The following is a 20574-nucleotide window of genomic DNA, read 5'->3' as shown; positions in this document are numbered from 1 at the left end:
TCCTTATGCACTACAACTTCTTCTTTGTTGTTCTTTTCTGTGGGCAGCATGCCAAAACCGTGGGGATAAATTGAAGAGTATAAAGAAGGCTTGTTTGTTTGTTTTTTGGTTTAAGGTACCGTATTTTTCGCCCCATAGGACGCACTTTTTCCCCTCCAAAAATGAAGGGGAAATGTGTGTGCATCCTATGGGGCGAATGCAGGCTTTCGCTGAAGCCTGGAGAGCGAGAGGCATCGGTGCGCACCGACCCCTCTCGCTCTCCAGGCTTCAGGAAGCTATCTGCAAGCCTTGCGCGCCCGGCGGGAGTTCCTGCGGGCTCACAAGGCTTGCAGGCAGCAGCCTGCAGCCCCAGCGAGTGTCTGCAAGCCTCGTGCACCCAGCGGGAGGTCCCGCTGGGCGCGCGAGGCTTGGGGCGGCAGCCTGCAGCCCGAAGCACGCAGAGCCCTCCAGAGGGTGCCCCGTGCTTTGGGCAGGTGTGTGCAAGGCTTGGGGCGGCAGCCGCAGCGGGGGGGGGGGGGGAATAAAATTTTTTTAATTCATTTCCCCCCAAAAAAACATGGGCCAGTGCGCCCTATAGGACGAAAAATATGGTAAATGGAGGGGAAAGAGACAAAGGAGGGAGATTTAAAGTAAACAGAGGGAAACTAGGATGACAAAAGAGCAAGGAGAAACTTGAGCATCAAAATAGGAGAAGAAACCATGTCTACTTTAAGTGATGGCAAGAACTGAACTGAGGGAGGAGCTTAAGGGAGGGAGCTCTAGCAAAACAAAATGTATCATACCATTCCCTCAGGCAAAGCATAAAACACAACTTATGGAGAATACTGGTCTACTGAAGTTGAGCAGTTAACATACATTTCTGATCAAGTGGGCTCAAATCTGCAACTTCTCCAGTTTGAACCTACTGTGAAAAATAAGCCAAGTTTTGCCCATCACGGGCAAGTCATTCTCCACTACCTGTTTTGCTGTGCTGATTTCACATTCCTTCTCCCATTTTTCCTTGGCTACCTTCAGGTGAGCTTTGTATTCCTCAAGCTCAGTCAGTTCTTGCAGCCACCTGACACGAGCTTTTGTCAGAGCCAGTTCCACCTACAAATGGGTAAGTGGAGCTTCAGTCTATGTTCAACTAATCACAGAATGAAGAGAAAGGACTTCAGCTACAAATCTGTCTGTGCAGGTGCTTAAACTCACTGAAATCAATGAGATATAAAGTAGCCCAACTGTGCCCAGGATTAAAGCAACAGATATTGACCCTTTTCCCATGTAAAATGTGGTTGGTTTCAATACTAGCCAACTTCAAAATCAGGAGAGAGAACCAGACGATAGGAGAAAGCAAGCCTGAAGCTTCACACAGATTCAATCTAGATCAATCTGATTGTTTAGTGTTATGGTCTAATTTGCACATAAGCTAGACAACCAGCTATCATATAAAGGTTTTGAACTCTGAGGTAATGAAAGTGTATACAGTCAGAGTCATCTTAAGAACATGCTTAAAAATACATGATTTAGAACTGCTTATTAATCAGTGCCTATTATACACTGATTCAACTCTAGCGTGGCAATATTAAGAAAATGTGTATTATGATAACTATAATTTTTCTTGAACATGCTTTGGCCATATTTGGGGCAAAGCAGTATGTTGTGTTTGCTTGTTACCTGACTAGCAATGCTCTCATGATGCCTTGCTTCACAATCTCTCAGGGCCTTTTCCTTTTCTTGCAGTGCCTCCTGAATTAGTAGTGTCTGTTTTTCAACTGCTTCGGCAATCATTTGGTCCAATGATTCATCTGTGATGGTTAACAACTCTGTTTGGCCGCAATAATCATTGAGTTCCACAGCAGGCCTCTTTGCTTCTTCTAAAGCTTGATCGAGTCTATGTTGCCACTCTTTTTCAACTTCCTGAATAGCTCTGTCTTTGATCTACATGGAACAAATGATGTGGATTTTTTTTAGAGCACACTAAGAAACATCTAAATCAACCATCAAACATAAAAGCTAAATTTCATACTGTCAATCTCCAAAAGAAACAAAGTGAAATCAAGGCTTGAGTTTTTCTTTCTTTCTTTCATTAGAAGCAGAAAGAGCACCTCGCCTTCAGAAAAATTCACTTGCCACGTGTGAAATGATTAAGCCAATGTTTTCTGACAGCAAATGTAACAGCAGAACAGCGTGTAAGATCCTTGATCACTTAAGAAAAAATAATCTGGAAATGAACACACAAATGAATACGTACTAGAAAAGGATGCTGCCACCAACTACAACAAAGAAACAAATCTATTTTAGCACTTTTAAATGCAAGGAACAAATGGCAAGCTTCTGCAAGAGCCAAAGAAATCAGAAAGAATTCTTCAGTGTCTGCATAAACAGCATCCCAGAAGCAGTTCACTGTATACAGTGGTACCTCTGGATGAGAATGGGATCCGTTCCAGAGCCCTGTTCGCATCCTGAAGTGAACGTAAGACACAACTGCATGTGTCGCGTTTCGCCGCTTCTGCGCATGACGTCATTTTGAGCGTCTGCACATGCACGAGCGGCGAAACCCGGAAGTAGCGCAGAGCGCAACCTGAAAATATTCATCCCAGAGCTACTTCAACCCGAGGTATGACTGTATTAGTACAAACCCCAGCACACCTCTTTCTGTTCTCTCTCCCAGAGGGTCTTGACTATCATCACTTCATTTTCAATGTGCTGCTTCATATCAGATTCTTTTTCTCTCAGCCATTGGCTCTTGGTTGCTACAATGGAATTCCTGTGTTCTTCCTCTAGTTCAGCCCTCAGCCTGCTCAAAGAGTCTTCTTTTTCCTTCAATAACTGTTTCTTGAGCTAGGAAAAATTTAACAAGATTAGTAATTAACTTTTTGATAAATACAACAGCTTCAGAGTTAAACATCTGCAATGGTTTATCAGCTTCTTGGCAAAGAACAAAAGTATTAAAGCTGTTGTAATAGACACCACACCTGTTAGAATTAAAAAAGCTCTTCTCTTAATACTATCACTGGTGTGATCTTACCACTATTTATGTGGTTATGTTACTCTAGCATTTCTTACTCAAGGGGTTTCTCTTAGGCTGCAGTTCTATACACACTTTTGTGGGAGGAAGTTTCACTGAACACAGTGGGACTACTTCCAAGTAAACATGCATAGGATTATGCTGTTACTTAAAACAGTTCCCTGAATTCCTCCTTGCCAGTTCTTACATCTAAAACTTTCTCATTGCAAGCAATTCTCTCTTCAAATCCCTCTTCAAAACCAACTTTTCACATGGAGTTTTGGGCTTAGCTTCTTGATCCTTATGCCCACCTTATGCCCAATGAAATTTAAACATAGGTATATTTGCTTGTTTTCATCTCATGTTATTCTTGCCTGCCTGCAGGGTGGATAAAAATCAATGGTTTAAAAAAATTAATGGATTTTTAAAAATTTAAATCAGATTTTTTTTATTTAAATTGTATTTTTAAAATAAAATGCTTTTGGAGGAAAAATCTTTCTAAAGATAGTTTTCTATTTAAGTTACATTATAGTCCAAAGACTATTCATCAGGAAATAAGGATTTGTTTTAAGTTTTTCATGTATGCTAAAACTCAGTCTAAGATTGTTTGTTTTTTAAATTGTTTAACCACGTCAGTTAACAAACATGGATACATATGCTATAATGTTACTGTTTTAGTTAAGTGAATTGTTTAAATTGTTATTAAGGAAGTGATTGTTTTTCTCCTTCCAATAAAGTACTGCAGAAAAGTTGTCCAAATATAGTTAACTTATTAAACCTCACAATAATTTCATAATTGTCTGTCTATGTATTTTTAATAGTATAACCAAATCAGTATTTTTTGATATAACTGTAAAAACGACTCTGAAAATTTTTTATTCCAAAAAAGAAACCTTCATCTGGTTGTAAATATGCAAGACTGAGTCTTTCTGTAAAAAAAATGATTTAAATCAAGTCTTACTGACTAGTGATTTAAATCAAGTCTTACTAACTAGTGATTTAAATCGTGATTTAAATTGATTTGATCTAAATCAAATCCACCCTGCCTGCCTGCCTGCCTTTAACTTGTTAACCCTGCCTTTAGTTTTCTCTGCTGTTGACTCACCATTGTCAAAGTTTCTAAGCACCTTGGAGCTGTCTGAAGTGTGTACACACTTTTATGATTCTACAAAGAAATGGTCATTGATAGTGCTTTGGAATCAAATACTACCATAAAGCAAGATCACAAATCAAAATGCCTTTATAGACAACTTCCGTATGAAAGTAGGATGAAGGCCAAAAAAAATCCATTCACTGTTATTCTGTACAACAAAATCCATCTTTCATATTTACATTTCTGATGGAGAAGAGCATCTTCAGATACAAAATAAAGCCGAAAGCTATGGAACCAGCATTTCTGCCAGAGTCAGAAATCAGCCCTAAACACGATTGATATACAACGATTAAATGTGAGTAAGGGGCTATGTATGATTTCACAATCCTAAGCATATAAAATTTGTATTGGAAAAGAGAAATAAAACTATTTAACTTAGGGTTTCTATTTGGTCCACAAATGAGTCTTTAGTCCTCATTATATATTTTAAGGATTGGATCCTGCAAGCACCCGATACATAACTTGGTAATATGTTCACACAATCATTATATGTATGCAAAACTCTAACATCTTTAAAACTGGAAAGCACTTAAGGTGAGTGAAATATAGCTCACCTCAATAAGTGCTTTCTAACTTTAATATGCTGCCATATTTAGACAGATGCAGATAAAATGTCACAGTAAATGCCAGCAAGAGAAGGATAGGGGTGATTCATGCTTGAGGAGGAAGGGACAGGTGGGAAAGAGTACATGATCCTATGTGGCCTATCTTCCATAGTTTAATTATGCTTAAGGAGCAGCCAGTGTTATGTCTGTTCTGCATCAATTCAGGCATTCCCAAACATTTTACTTAACACAAATTGCTGAGAGAATTTGCCTTTGTTTGGGAACCAAATCTGGTATAGTTGCTATGCAATCACCATCTCTGGAGTATTTTTTTTCTTAGGATTATTTCTGCTTCTACCTTCTCTTCCTTCAGTTGCTGCTTTTGTTCAAATTCTGCCTTCAGAGTGGCCTCCTGCTCATCTCTCTCTCTGCAGACAGTGACGTAACATTCCTTCACTGAGAGCATCTCTTTGTTCAACTCATCAATGACAGTCCTGGAAACACATACAAGTTGCATTTTAAAAGATAAAAAAACCCCAGTTCTTTTCTAATAAAACAGTGAGTCTGAAAGTGAAACAGTTTTGGGCAGTCTAACTTAGCAGGGCAAAAACAAATCTCACTTTAACTGTGTAATCTTCATTTCATAATCATAGGTGAGTTTTTCTCTCTCTGCAGCATGCCTTTCTTCAAGCTCTTCACAAAGCTTTTTCTTCATGTTCTCATAATGTTGCTGATAGGTTCTTTCACATCTGGGGATAGGAGATAGGAAGAGGAAAAAGCCTAAGAAATGATTTTTTACACACATACAAAGAGCAAAACAAATGAAGCCTGCAACCCATAAAGCATATGCATGCACGCACACACACACAGAGAGAGAGAGAGAGAGAGAGAGAGAGAGAGCAATTTCTGGGGTGGTTAAAGCTCAGGGGGTAAGAATTAACTCTCCTTTCCCCAACTGTGACTTCAACTGTGTCTGCTGTGTCACAATCAGGCTTCAAGGAAGGCTTCCACTGGCTAAAGTAGTAGGATTCTTTCAAGCTTAATTACATGTCACAATTAGACTTGAAAAAGTATTCTCTTAGCTCTAACAGAAAGTTATTTTCAAGGCTGCTTGTTTGGAGAAAGTAGTGATCTTAAAATGCAACTTGTAATTCCTCCTGGTATGTCCCACAGAGGAACTTACGGTCTTCAAACAAAAACATCCTGAAGGTCCCAGGCCACAGAGAAGTTAGGCTGGCCTCAACTAGAGCCAGGGCTTTTTTGGCTGTGGCCCCGATCTGGTGGAACGCTCTGTCACAAGAGACTAGGGCCCTGCGGGATTTGACATCTTTCCGCAGGGCCTGCAAGACAGAGTTGTTCCACCAGGCCTTTGGTCAGGGCACAGCCTGACTCCCTCCTCTGGCAATCTTCACAGAACTTTAGCCTAATGGTTGCCATCAATTTGAGTTGAATTAATTTTATAATGAAATGATTTTAGAATGTTATACTAGTTTATTGTTGTTAGCCGCCCTGAGCACGGCTTCGGCTGGGGAGGGTGGGATATCATCATCATCATCATCATCTTCCTGGTGGTTGCAGCTGGAGGTGGAAAGCTAACCCTCACCTCCTTGGCTACTACTAGTACGGACAAGTCCTAATAAATATAGAATCCGTTTTCTACTTCTTTATCTCCTAAACAGAGAAAATCAAAAAGTAACATTTATAGGCACATGCAGGACATTGTGTTAGCTTCCCACTCCCCCACATTACCTGTCAAGAGCTTCTTGCTTATCCCGATCAGACTCCTGAATCATCTGTCTCATTTGACTACATAGCTCCTGATTTGCATTTTTCAGTTTTTCTTGGTTTTCTATTAATTCCCGAATACGTGCGTTAAGGCTCTGTCCAAACAAAAAATAAGAGAGGAATAATGATAAAAGGTCAATTTAAATTGGAATAATGCTCACATCTTATTAACATGTCCTGCCTTTACAGAGAAACATTTTATGGGTAACACTGCCAAAAGTGGCATCCCTGAGTAAAGTTCTTTTCTCTCCCAAAACAGGTATGAACATGTGTGTTCTAACACTGTGTGCATCTTTCCTTTTGCCAGTGGGAGCCAATGATGTGGGGTAGAAAACATATAGTGCAGTGACATCACAAAGTAATGTAACAATGGGTGCCAATCTGAACTTTGACTATGGTTTATTTCTGTAGATCATAGCATCAGTGCAGTTGGCATAAATTTACATAACAAGGGGTCTCCTCAACAAATAGTTCGTATCTTAAATGTAACTTGGAAGGCATCAATAAATATTCTGACCTCATAATAAGATCAGCAGACTAATCCTGTGTTACCAGCATACATTATCACTTCCTGTGGGAAAGTTTTCTGCAGACAATAGTCTTCTTCCAAAGATAAAGCCATGATTCAGGAAACATACAGATAACCAGCTAGTCATTTCTCATGAGGACTGTGTCTTTTCAATTACAAAATGGGCAAGGAACTTGTAGGATGGTACAATGGCACAAAGGAATAAAGATGTTACAGCACTCACTTGTTGAAAAAGACCTCTTCCTTCTCCATGAGGATACATGGGCTCAAAATAGTACTTAAAACCTCAGATTTTCAAGTTGAGTAGCTCAAAGCTCCAACAGGAGCTCTTTGCTCCTCAATGACGTCATGGACCAAAGAATGGGTGAGAGATGCTGTTGCCTTGCTGGTACAGGTTATTGATGGGGAGAGCATAATTCTCAAACAAAATGCAAGGGCCCCTAACTTAGGTTCTGCTTCCTTCAGGGTAGGTACCGTATATCCTCCCCTCCCTCATTTTACTTTAGTGTGGGTACTGTAGCAAATTACCATGTTCATTTTTGTCTAGACTTTTTATAAGGATCCCTTTACTCTCAGTATCAAGATATATATGCAACTGTATCTGTTCGCACTCTCAGGTCTCCAACATACGTAAGCCATTTTCTGAGTGATCCCATCCCATCCTATCCTTAGATGGAAAGAAAACTGACATGGTAAAAACCCACCTCAGTTTCTTGTTTCAAATCCTGATTTCCCTTTCTGAGCTTCAGCATTTCTTCAGAGACATTAGACTGTACGGGATCGAGTAGATTCTCTATATTTCTTCCTCTGGGCTAATAAAGGAGGGGAAAATGAGTTCAGACAACATATACATATACAGCAAAATAGCTCTGTGCTGCCCCGATCCTAGAAGACGTAACAGTTTAAAGTACCAATACCAGAAAGAAAAAAGGGAGGGAGGGACTAGGGACTGTTAAATTGTCAGGTAATGAAAAACTTTGTGAGAGATGCCAAAGAAAAACTTTTCATACAGCCACTTGTGAAGACACTCAGTACATGTCATCTGGACGAAAGCTAACACTGGAACATTTGAAATGAATCAGAAATGAAGCCCAACACTTCCCAAAAGCGAAAAAGTAAAAATGTAACCCCAACATGCAATACTTACCACTCACAAGGTGAATTTGTCAATTATGCATATCAGGGTTGCTAACCTGTGGACCCCCAGATTTTGTTGGGCTACAACTCCCAGCATCCCTGGTCGTGCTGGCCGGGGCTGATGGAAACAAGTCCAACAACATCTGGAACGCCATGCTAACCATCCCTGATGCAAGTTGCTGGCGGAAAAAGAAAATACAAAGCACAGAGAGTACCAAAACACAGCTCACTTGGAACTAGATCCAGATAGGATTGTGTGTTATATACGTGCCTCTTTTTGCTGGCTGGTGCACAATAGGTTTATGCTATGTGGAACAAAGCCATGATTGCAGAGCACAGCACAAAGCCGTCAAATTATGTCCTAACACACTGTTATCCAAAAACCTGATGTAAGTGTCTGTGTTTTATTTGGTATGGCAGGTAATGCAACATGGATGCTATAGCAAGTAGGCACACTCGTGGAGTTTTAAATATTAGGGCCAGCTGGGCAATTTTGGCAGAAGAATAACTATTGTCAGTGCTTCCCACATGACTTTCCAGGTCCAAGAACTGTCCAAGCAGCACAAGAAGCAACTAAATGATTCACATAACTGTACTTCCAAGTAAATATGTTTCAGCATCAAGGCAAAGGTTTCAACATATCCAGTACAGTCCATCAGCCAGCACTATCATATTCTAGCCATTTTATCCTAGGCCAGTAAACCAAGTTACAGAACTTAAATTACAGTACTCCATCTTATTCTTAAGCAACTCTCTCATGTAAGCAAAAACACCACATACAGTTGTTCAGCACGAAGAGTGTGCTTTAAGCTAAGCACAGGAAATTAAAATAACAAAAGGGCCAGTGCATATAGCTGTAATAAAACTTGGCTCCTACCAAAAGGGCAGACATCAGTTTCTTATGAAGAAAATCACCTGTTTTATTCTTTGTGTAATATTATCTAGGACAGAGCTTTCCAAACTTTTCATGTTGCTGACACTTTTAAGACATGCATCACTTCACGACACAGTAATTCAGTTTTACTAGCAAACTGGGGGTTAAACTAACCCCTTTCAAGGCCCAGGAGGAACACAGGGAGCAATTCGTGCAACACACCTACACACCGCAGCCAACACACTAATGTGTCACGACACAGTTTGGAAAGCTCTGACCTAGGGCATTGCCTCCAACTACAATAGCAGCCATCTTCACCATCAGAGGGCTGCATCTTCGCATACTGTATAGGAAGCACATGGCTTCTCCAAATACTGAGTAGAATTCAACAAAGTTTTGCTCTGAACAGACCCAGTGAAATTAATGAGCATGCTAGGTCCATTCATTTCAATGGGTCTACTCGAAGTAAAACTTTACTGAACACCACCCATTAATTCACCAGCAGTACTGCTTAAATATTGTTTACCACATCCACCTAACACAATCCAAGATGGTGGTTTTTTCTCTCCTTTTGGTTCATACCTGGTTAAAGCAGTTGTTAAGGAGGGCTGAATAAACATGAGGACTAATCAAATCCAATCATCTGACACAAATATGGGGTGTAATTATTATAGCAACTATATTGAGTCTTTGTATTCAATACGTATTACAACTACAAGTTAAATAATACCATCCAGGAGCTGGCAACACTTAGCCCCTGATTTCTGGATGATCTAACCACCTACAATCATTTACAGTCTCGTAAACTAAATTCCAAAGTGTAACAGTATGAACTACTTTCATGTCCATAATTATTGACCACTAAGTTTGGGTTTGTTTGAAATCCAATCCAAGTTTTAAATTTAATGGGGGGGGGGAATGCTGGGTACCCCCAGGAGCAAATTAGCGTAAGTGAGACATACAATATGCACAAGATAGGACAGAATAAGTAAGACAATTCAGTAATCTGGGATTCAAAAGTCATGGGCTGTTCCATCAGCTACTGGATCTCAACTAAGCACTCATATATTCGAATGTACCAAACTCTACCCAGGACCAGCTGTAAATACTAGGGGTGCCAACTTGAATAAAATATTGCAGGTGCCCAGGCAAGCCCCACCCCACATAGCTGATCACATGACACGGTGCACACACACCATTTGAATGGCAATGTCCACCAATATTTTATTGCGGGGGCCGAAGCCCAAATGGCCCGCTAGGTGTTGGCTCCTATAAGGTAAAGGGACCCCTGACCATTAGGTCCAGTCGTGACCGACTCTGGGGTTGCGGCGCTCATCTCGCTTTACTGGCCGAGGGAGCCAGCGTACAGCTTCCGGGTCATGTGGCCAGCATGAATAAGCCGCTTCTGGCAAACCAGAGCAGCGCACGGAAACACCGTTTACCTTCCCACTGGAGCGGTACCTATTTATCTACTTGCACTTTGATGTGCTTTTGAACTGCTAGGTTGGCAGGAGCAGGGAGTGAGCAACGGGAGCTCACCCTGTCACAGGGATTCGAACCGCCGACCTTCTGATTGGCAAGTCCTAGGCTCTGTGGTTTAACCCACAGCGCCACCCGCGTCCCAGGTGTTGGCTCCTATAGTAAACACTTAAATCTGCTCTCCAAGAGGCCTTTACTCTTGAGGAGCCCTTCTTCACTGGACAGCTGCCTGAACCTGCATTTTTTGGCATCTACTCTCTCTGGGATTGGAAGGCTGCTCAAAAGAGGGCTCTTTTGCCACTGTTGAGTTCCATTAGTGCAGCTACAAGGACACCCACACTACAGTTGAGGCAGCAATGGGTTGAGCTGAAAACTACAGGACATCTATGGTAGCATCTGCAATGAGTGTAGATTGTCCTTGGCAATTCTGGGAAGGCTCCTTATTAAGGTTTTGTCATCTAGGTCCTTATCTTGCATCACAGCCACTGCTTAGAAAAGGATGACTCTGGGGGAAAAGGAGGTGGAGATGACCCAGAGGGCTACAGCAGAAGCATCTGAGAGAAGAGTCATCATTCAAGGGAAGAAGAACCCGGGCACATCTACTACTGGGGTTTTAAGTTTCTTCATAAATTTGGCAGGACGTTGAGTAATGCTTTTGAGCTATGGGGAATAGAAACAGATGAGAAAGCTAAGAGGAAAAATGGAGAAACTCGAAGATGAGTGGCAGTAATCAAACAAGTAATAATAGAAAGAAGAATATGGGCATGGTGGAAAAGCTGAAGAAAGGATGTATGAGAAAAGGCTCAGTCCTGGCTGAAGACAGGAAGAGGAGGAACCTAGGATCACAGGAATGACCCAGAAGTTTATCACATGTTTCTTGACTTCCTGGGCAATTTGTAGTTATAGCCCAGGATACTGGATGTCTCGTTACTCCAAGTGAAAAGGGAAAACTGAAAAGTATATCAATATTTCAAAACGCACACCACAATTAAAACAAACCTCATGCACATTTGTTTTCACTAGTTGCTCCTTCAGGTCTTCAACTGTTCTCTGGTAATCATCAAGGTCACTCTGTAACCGAGAAATGCGGTTCCTCTTTGTTTTGTTACTATTCAGTAAACGTTCTAGTTCAATCTTCAGCTGTAAGATGATCTCATCTTTAGAAAATTCTTTATCTGCTTCTTTAGTCAGTGCAGCGCTGTTGAACATTACCAAGGGGGGGGGGGATAGTTGCATTAGTAGCCTATAGTTATTGGAAGACTTTGAGATTCTGAGCCACTTGGAATTATTTTATGTACTAAGGCTGCATCCTAAAGTTCCATTTCAGTGAGACTTGCTCCCAAATAAACAAGTAGGCTGAGGCAAACAGTTTTATCTGTATGTATCCTTTGCCTTTCAGGTTTGCTTTGAAGCGGCAATAGAAGTTGACCTGGTATCTGGTTCTTGGACTGTGTATTCTATTCATTGCAGAGAGCTCTAGCTTTGCAATTCTAGGATGCGATAACTGGCAACAGAGTAGTTTAAAATGGACTCACTATAAAAGAGTTTAAGGCACCTGCTTACTTAAACGACAAATGAAGAGCTCACAAATTCACTTTTGCATGTAGATATTATAGGATATACGGATTACCCTTCCAGTTGGCTTGTGTCACTGGGGCCTCATTTTCAACTTTCCCCGTAACTGATTATAGCAGTGCTAGCCATTCAGTTTTTTACCTAAGGAGAGTAATAACCATCCTGTTTATTTTAGTTATTTATTGCATATATATATGCCACCTTTTGTCTTCCAAGGATCACAGGGTGGGGTACATGGTTCTCCTCCTCCCCATTTCACAACAGCCCTGCAAGGTAGTTTAGGCTAAGAGATGGTGAGGCAGTGAGCTTCATGGCTGAGTGGGGATTCAAACCCTGCTCTTCCAGGTCCTAGTCCAACACTAACCATTACGCCACACTGGCTCTATCAAAATTTCAACTTTTCCCATAACTAATTCTAGCAGTGCTACCCATTCAGTTTCTATCTAAGGAGAGTTGTGAACTCATCATATGCCCACCTAGTCCCTTCCCTCTCAACTTTCCAAGGGCTAATAGAAATTGCATTGTTTAGACATTCTTCGATCTGGAGTACCATTTAGAGATTGTCATCTAGCTATTTGGTATCTTGTTTTGCTATACTGCTATTATTTTATTTAACATTTTCATCACTGTTTTACTGTTATTTTTGTTTTATTGTATGCTGCTTGAGGGCTTACCCAAGAAGTGGCTTATAAACTGCAAAACAAACAAGACCAAATAAACTTGCCCTAAATTTTTGGTTCTACCAAATAAACTTGCCCTAAACTTTTGGTTCTACCACCACAAATATAGCTCAAGCTGTACACCTTCAGCTTGCATATTTTTATGCAGGCTTAAAAACAAAGCCTTAACACCACACTACATGGCAGCCTTAAACTTACTAATGAAGGTTTATACTGTATCTTTACATCAATCTTAAACACAACTATTACAAGTCCATTCTCTTCTTATGAAAACCACTGCTACTTTGGTAATAATCTACACAAGAAAAACGAATAGAAAGCAGTAACGGTTGTATTTTACCCAAAAGTACAAGTATGCAACGAAAACATGTATCACACAAGTACATTAATAAGGGGAATAATTTTAGGGGTCCAGGGAATGAGAAGGCAACAACTAATTCTTCAGAATTACTAAAGCTAAGTAGATATGGACGTGAACAGTCCCTTGGATAGCAGACTACTGCAAGCCCCATGTGAAAGTGAGATTTAAATTTTTAAAACATAATAGGGAGATATGATACTATTTGGACAACATTTCAGTATTAGTCATTTTCAGATTAGAAAGCTGTTCACCCAGTACCTGTTAAGTCCAGTTTTCTTTTTAATACCCAAATCTACATAAGAATCAGTCACGTCTACATTCAATTCTCCACCTGGGTCACTGAGAAACACACCATGTTTCGCAGCAGATTCATATAAAACCAATTCTTCTTTAAGTTCCTTTAACTCTTCCTAAAATACAGGGGTGAGGGGTGGAAGATAAACAAATCCAGAATAAGTTAGGAATATATGCCTGATAACATTTAACCAATTATTATGAACAATTAATGCAAGTCCAAAAGATGTGCAATCGCACACAGCGCCGAACCCAGAAATAACCGAAAATGTCATGAAACATGTCACTAAAAGGGTGGAACGGGAGTGGGATTCGCTTATACATGCTGGGCAGAGGGGCTTGGAATGGAACCCCCGGCAAAATGGTTGTTGACTGTTGTCAGGGAACTGCCATCAGCTCAGAGGTGAGAGGTGGAAGGGCAGTCATGTTATAGGGAACCTTCGAATATCTTGCGAAGCAGTTCCTCCTCTGGCGAGGAGGAAAGCCCCACCTCCAGTGGAGAGGAAGTGGTGGGACCAGGGGATGCTAGGGAGAAACTCAACACTGAGCCTGAGCAAACCGGAGAGGAGGGAAGTACCCCTTTGCCAGAGCCCATTCTGTGAAATAGATTTCAGCGCAGGGAGGGGAGGAGAAGGTTCGGGGTCACGCGACTGTTATGCTGGGGGAGGTACAATGACCGACCACTCCCAGATTCTGCTAGCAACTGAGCCAGACATGGACTTGCGGCACTCTTCACTGTAAATAGTTTTGCACTAAGAATAAAGCCTGGAAAAGACAGGTTGGAGTCTTGCCTGTTTGCTCTCGAGCAACCACACCACCATCTGACAACTGTAGTCACAGCCGAGTGTGCAGTTAAGCATCTGTTTAATTTCTTAAAATACAGTGGTGCCTCGCAAGACGAAAGAGTTTTCCGTTTTTGAGTCGTTCCGCAAGACGAATTTCCCTATGGGCTTGCTTCGCAAGAAGAAAGCCCATAGGGAAATCTCCGGGGACCTCTTTTAGAATGCTGGCGGTCGGGAGCAAAGACTTTCGCCCATCGCCGGCCTTCAGAAGAGGTCCTGGACCTCTTCTGAAGGCCGGCGGGGGGCAAAAGTCTTTGCTCCCCCCCCGCCTGCCTTCCCGGGACAGCGGAGACTTCTCCGCTGTCCAGGGCGATCTTAAAATGCTGACGGGCGGCAGCGAAGCCTTCGCTGCTGACCCCCAGCATTTTAAAAGCCCCCGGGACAGCGGAGACTTCGCTGCCGACCCCCAGCATTTTAAAAGCCCCCGGGACAGTGGAGACTTCTCCGCTGTCCCGGGCGATCTTAAAATGCTGGCAGGTGGCAGCGAAGCCTTCACTGCCGCCCGCCAGCATTTTAAAATCGCCCCAGGACAGCGGAGGCTTCGCTACCACCCGCCAGCATTTTAAAATTGCCCCGGGACAGCGGAGGCTTCGCTGCCGCCCGCCAGCATTTTAAAATCGCCCCGGGACAGCGGAGGCTTCGCTGCCGCCCGCCAGCATTTTAAAATCGCCCCAGGACAGCGGAGGCTTCGCTACCACCCGCCAGCATTTTAAAATTGCCCCGGGACAGCGGAGGCTTCGCTGCCGCCCGCCAGCATTTTAAAATCGCCCCGGGACAGCGGGGGCTTTTAAAATGCTGGCGGTCGGCAGCAAAGCCCTTCTGTCCCCGGAGTTTGCGGGGCGGGAGGTGGGGAGAAGGGCTTTTCTTCCCACCGCCAGCCTTCAGAACAGCCTTCTGAAGGCTGGCGGTGGGAAGAAAAGCCCTTCTCCCCCCCCCCCCAGCCTTCAGAAGAGGTCGGGGGACAGACTGTCCCCGGACCTGGTCTGAAGGCGGTTTCCATAGGAACGCATTGATTGATTTTCAATGCATTCCTATGGGAAACCGTGCTTCGCAAGACGAAAAACTCGCAAGAAGAAAAAACTTGCGGAACGAATTAATTTCGTCTTGCGAGGCACCACTGTACCTATATATGACAATGATGATCTGTAGTCCAAATAAAGTGAAACTGGTAAGATATATATATTATTGTCATACTCTTCCCCCATGTTGGGAACCAGGTAGTATCTGATCAAAGGAATTTACTTTATCAATGAAACAGCTTCAGGGACTGACAGACATTCATTGGGCCACTTTATTCTGGAAGTGTCTGAGTGCTGTCTATTACAACCTACTGATTACTGGAAGAATCCAGGTGTGACACTCAATGACACTGTCTCCAAGAATTCAGGGCAAATGCCTGGTGGAAAGAGTCCTTTGATTCCTGGATTTCAAGAAGATGGGTTGAATGCAAGAGGTGACCCTATAGTATGCACAGATATCTTTGATGGGTAATAAAACTTTGTTCATTCATATTCTTAATGGCAACACACTTCTCACTACAGATATGTCATTAAGTGCCATTTTTCCGCTAGGAAATAAATATAAACAAAATTTTAAAGTAGGCTAAAGCTCCAGTTCCACAATGAGTGCACACGGTGGCCTTTTGTCATGCTTGCCTACATCATCCCCCGCCAATAAAATGAAACAATCTTATGGTGTGATGAAAGAACACATGGGATAAGGATTACCCTGTATTTTGCACACTGGGCGGGGGGGGGGGGCGAAATCCCACGCATATTTACTCTGTTGTAATCCTCAATGAGTTGAACAGCAAGCTCCATAGTAAATGAATTTAGGACTGCTGAAATTAGTGACAGTAAAAATAAACCTTTCAGTCTAGTCTCCAACATCACAATGATCTCGGCATACACCAACATACTATTTTTTAGAATGTTTATAAACCATTAAAAAATACCAGGGCAGCAAACTGCAACATATGGGCAGACCAGCACAGAATGCAGCATAAAAAGCATGGGAGATCAGTGAAGGTTTAGACCTGGCAACAAAAGCATTTCAAGGCTACTGCCAGGCGCACTACCATGGAGAGAGTGTTCCACAAACAAGGCACCATAAGAGAGAAGGCTCTTTCTCCTTATGAGGAACGGCTAAGGGAGCTGGGCATGTTTAGCCTGGAGAAGAGGAGGTTAAGGGGTGATATGATAGCCATGTTCAAATATATAAAAGGATGTCACATAGAGGAGGGAGAAAGGTTGTTTTCTGCTGCTCCAGAGAAGCGGACACGGAGCAATGGATCCAAACTACAAGAAAGAAGATTCCACCTAAACATTAGGAAGAACTTCCTGACAGTAAGAGCTGTTCGACAGTGGAATTTGCTGCCAAGGAGTGTGGTGGAGTCTCCTGCTCTATAGGTCTTTAAGCAGAGGCTTGACAATCATATGTCAGGAGTGCTCTGATGGTGTTTCCTGCTTGGCAGGGAGTTGGACTCGATGGCCCTTGTGGTCTCTTCCAACTCTATGATTCTATGATTCCTGTTGTCACATATCCTGTAAAGATAGTTTTGAGAAGAGCCTCCCCTGGACATCTGAAGACATAGCTAGGATGGTATAGGGTAAAGTGTTTTTTCAGGTATTTGGACCCCATGCTGCTTAGAGCTTAGCAGGTAAGCACCTTGAAATAGTGCCCAGGCCAAAATCGTAAAGTATTTAAACAGGATAATAAACCAACCTGCAGAGCCTTATTCATTTCATTGCTTATCAGCTGGACAGACTGGGCTTGCTGAAGCTGCATGCGTAACTGATTTGTCTCCTTCACCAAACCTGAAAAGAAAGAGCTGGAATTAATATATCGTGAGTATACAGTAAGAATGGCAGAGGCAGGGGTTGTCAAGTGACCTTGACTAAGGTCTATTTTGGCATTAAGAATAATATACATTAATAACTCAAATTAGAAACAGTAATCAGGTAGCAGCATTTTTAAATGTACCCTTTTAAAGATGCACTGAAATGCTGGATTTTTCTACTACAGAGAGGATGTGGACATTATGGCCCTATGTGAATGGAAGGTACTCAAGTTCTCGGTTTTTGGTGTGTTTTTTTAATAAAAAAAATCTTTTCCAGCATTTGAGACTGTGGCAGCTTTATTTCCTTTGAGTTTTTCCTTGCACTTTAAAATAAAAGTAATGATGAGTACATAAGACATGTCCAATGTTTGCTTTTCTTTAGCTTGCCCGAAGCTGAAGGAAACTGTGAAACTCTGCCAAAAAAAACAGGATGAACAAGGCTGGCTTGGTAAAATAGTTAAGTTTTTTGGGGGGGTTTTAAGGAACAAGATGTCTAAATGTATACAGTGGTATCTTTAATGCCACTTACAGAGACATTTCACAGTATTTCTTTAGCCAGCAGGAATATTTTTCAGTGTGGAGTTGGCAGGGCTTATGTCACTTAAGTATCACCTGCCACACTCATCATCACTTATTTACCCTGTTACGCAAGGTTCGCTTAAAAAGAAGTTTTATTCTGCTGAAACTTTCCATCTTTCTCCTTGCAAGAGGCCTCTCACCACCTATGCCACCTAGGTATCTGATCTAGTCGCTTCTTTAGGATGACACCCTAAGCAAAGAAAGTGCTATATGAGCTTCGTCATAATGTATGAGCAATCCAGGATTATTTACATATGATGGGGGGGGGGGCTTTCTTAATTCCTACCTCTCAAATAACTCTTTTTACCACTGATTTGTTGGCCAAGGAATACCTGTACATTTGCCACGGAATCCTAAGTGTTTTTCAGAGGATTCTAGGGCGCAGCATGTATGGTGTTTGTAGGATTTGCTAGGTAAGCTTGTTGGGCCAACTTTTCACCCTACACCAGGGGTTGTCAACCTGGTCCCTACCGCCCACTAGTGGGCGTTTCAAGGTTCTAGGTGGGCGGTAGGGGGTTCTATGGCACAAGCTGAATCCTTCTTCCATCGAGCACTGGTGGGCAGTAAGAAATTTTACCATCAAGAAAGATGCATTAGTGGGCGGTAGGTATAAAAAGGTTGATTACTCCTGCACTACACAAAACAAGAATGTGAATCAACAGCTTTCTGTGATGTCAAATACACAGGTTACCAGGGCTCTGTTATAGTTGATGTTTCCATTGAGGAAACCTGGAGTTCCTCAGAAACAAATTCAAAAACCAATAACTATCATGCTCAGATGATACTTAAGAATAGCATTAAGCTATTGTCCCAAAGGAACTCACATATGGTTTCTTCATCTGCACCTAGCTTTACTCTAAAGGTTACTGTTTTGAGACTATTGTGATTTTTCAGGCAAATACCTATTCAAAACTTGAGCAGATCTTCATTCATGTTTGCCGCCAAAACAATGCAAATATGACAAACCTGTCTGCAGAAGATTTGCACACTGGTTTTGGCTTTCTTCTAGACTTCTTGAGAGCCGACTGATAATTTCATTTTTTTCCATTTTGCTTTCCTCAAGAGTTCTTTCAAGTTGTTTCACATGTTCCTTTAGATGGCAGCAAAGTTCTGACTGATAAAAGAATTGTATAAAAAGTTTCCAATCAATACCTTTACAAAAAAATTATGCCACTTTCCCGCTCCAAAAAGGACTCAAATAAGCTTACATTAAAACACAATTACCAAACTAACAGCAGCATCACAGAACAAGAGCACAAAAGAGGCAAAACAGCTAAGCAATAGAATCAAAAGCTTAAAGATAAATGTATTTGAAAATAAACAGCAAGCAACACAAACAAAGACCAGAATGGGTGTCCATATAGGCTACACTGTTCCCAATCAAGTTTAATATTAAAATCATCCATACTTCACAATTGGGTTTGGGGGGAATGTGGAACACAAAAACATAAAACTATTTACATATTGTCAATTAAATAACACAACAATTGAAAAAAAAATGTATAGACATTTTGTTTTTTTCATTCCATTGTAAGCCATCTAATTCATCTTCTGGATCTCAGATTTATACCAGCAGTGAAAAAGTTATTATTATGACCACTTATTATTATTTATTTTTTAATTAATCCACTCTACTTCAGTTGAAATTCCTAAAGTATGTCATTTGGGTGCTATTAACATTTTTGCTTCAATTAACAATTCACCACCAAACTACCATGTTCTGATTGTTATTATTATTTTAAGATGTAACTTCTTTTTTGAGTAACAGACGCAATGGTATATTACCGTATTTTTCGTCCTATAGGGCGCACCGGCCCATAGGACGCACCTCGGTTTTTTGGGGGGCGGGGGAAATTAATAAAAATAGTTATTTCCACCCTCCCCCCCCAGCTGCGGCTGCTGCCCCAAGCCTTGCGCACACCTGCCCGAAGCACGGGGCACCCTCCGGAGGGCTCCCCGTGCTTTGGGCTGCAGGCTGCCGCCCCAAGCGTTGCGCATCCGGCGGGACCTCCCGCCGGGCGCGCAAGGCTTGCGGACACTCGCCCGAAGCACGGGGAGCCCTCCGGAGGGCTCCACATGCTTCGGGCGGAAGGCTGCCACCCCAAGCCTTGCGCGCCTGGCGGGACCTCCCGCCAGGCTTGCAAGGCTTACGGACACTCGCCCGGAGCACGGGGAGCCCTCCAGAGGGCGCCCCGTGCTTCGGGCTGCAGGCTGCTGCCCGCAAGCCTTGTGAGCCCGCGGGAACTCCCGCCGGGCTTGCAAGGCTTGCGGATAGCTTCCTGAAGCCTGGAGAGCGATAGGGGTCAGTGTGCAACGATGCCGCTCATTCTCCAGGCTTCAGCGAAAGCCTGCATTCGCCCCATAGGACGCACACACATTTCCTCTTTATTTTTGGAGGGGGAAAAGTGCGTCCTATGGGGCGAAAAATACAGTATATCCAATCATATTTTACATATTTTCCAGAATATATTTTGCACAGGATTATACATCATATGCTCCTGCCAACCTAGCAATTCAAAAGCACGTCAAAGTGCAAGTAGATAAATAGGTACCGCTCCAGTGGGAAGTTAAACTGTGTTTCTGTGTGCTGCTCTGGTTCGCCAGAAGTGGCTTAATCATGCTGGCCACATGACCCGGAAGCTGTACGCCGGCTCCCTCAGCCAATAAAGCGAGATGAGCACCGCAACCCCAGAGTCGGCCACGACTGGACCTAATGGTCAGGGGTCCCTTTACCTTTATACATCATATAATCTGCTTCACTAGTGATTTTTTTTTTTAAGGGAGGGAGGGGGAAGGAAAAGAAAAATTGAAACAAGGCTTTAGGATGGTTCAGGTATCACAAACTTAGTCCAATATACTGTGGTTTCTTAAAGGAGCTGTTGCAAGGATAGCTTGCTCCTGGCTTGATATATG

The 20574-nt window shown here is 42.4% G+C and overlaps 2 protein-coding genes across 6 annotated transcripts in view; both read right to left on the bottom strand.

The window, feature by feature from the left end:
- Nucleotides 1-20574, bottom strand: part of LOC310693470 (NAD(P) transhydrogenase, mitochondrial-like) — a 963907-nt gene that overhangs the window by 493878 nt on the left and 449455 nt on the right. The gene's annotated exons all lie outside the window — the stretch shown is intronic.
- CEP152 (centrosomal protein 152) overlaps nt 1-20574 on the bottom strand; it is a 50534-nt gene that overhangs the window by 13411 nt on the left and 16549 nt on the right. For 4 of the 5 annotated variants that reach the window (XM_083475524.1, XM_083475526.1, XM_083475525.1 and 1 more), the window contains 11 exons: nt 18628-18775; nt 16968-17059; nt 13366-13517; nt 11491-11689; nt 7706-7813; nt 6437-6567; nt 5308-5436; nt 5046-5181; nt 2632-2823; nt 1657-1920; nt 958-1089 (listed from right to left, as the gene is read on the bottom strand). In XM_083475524.1, coding sequence (XP_083331650.1) covers nt 958-1089; nt 1657-1920; nt 2632-2823; nt 5046-5181; nt 5308-5436; nt 6437-6567; nt 7706-7813; nt 11491-11689; nt 13366-13517; nt 16968-17059; nt 18628-18775 — 1683 coding nt within the window. The remainder of the gene's footprint in view (nt 1-957; nt 1090-1656; nt 1921-2631; nt 2824-5045; nt 5182-5307; nt 5437-6436; nt 6568-7705; nt 7814-11490; nt 11690-13365; nt 13518-16967; nt 17060-18627; nt 18776-20574) is intronic. The other variant, XM_083475527.1, reaches the window with a different exon arrangement.

Source organism: Podarcis liolepis (assembly GCF_965112155.1).
Source record: "Podarcis liolepis genome assembly, chromosome: 14".
NCBI classification, from domain to species: Eukaryota; Metazoa; Chordata; class Lepidosauria; order Squamata; family Lacertidae; genus Podarcis; species Podarcis liolepis.
The sequence above is the reverse complement of the archived record's forward strand: the minus strand, read 5'-3'. Positions and strand labels throughout refer to the sequence as shown.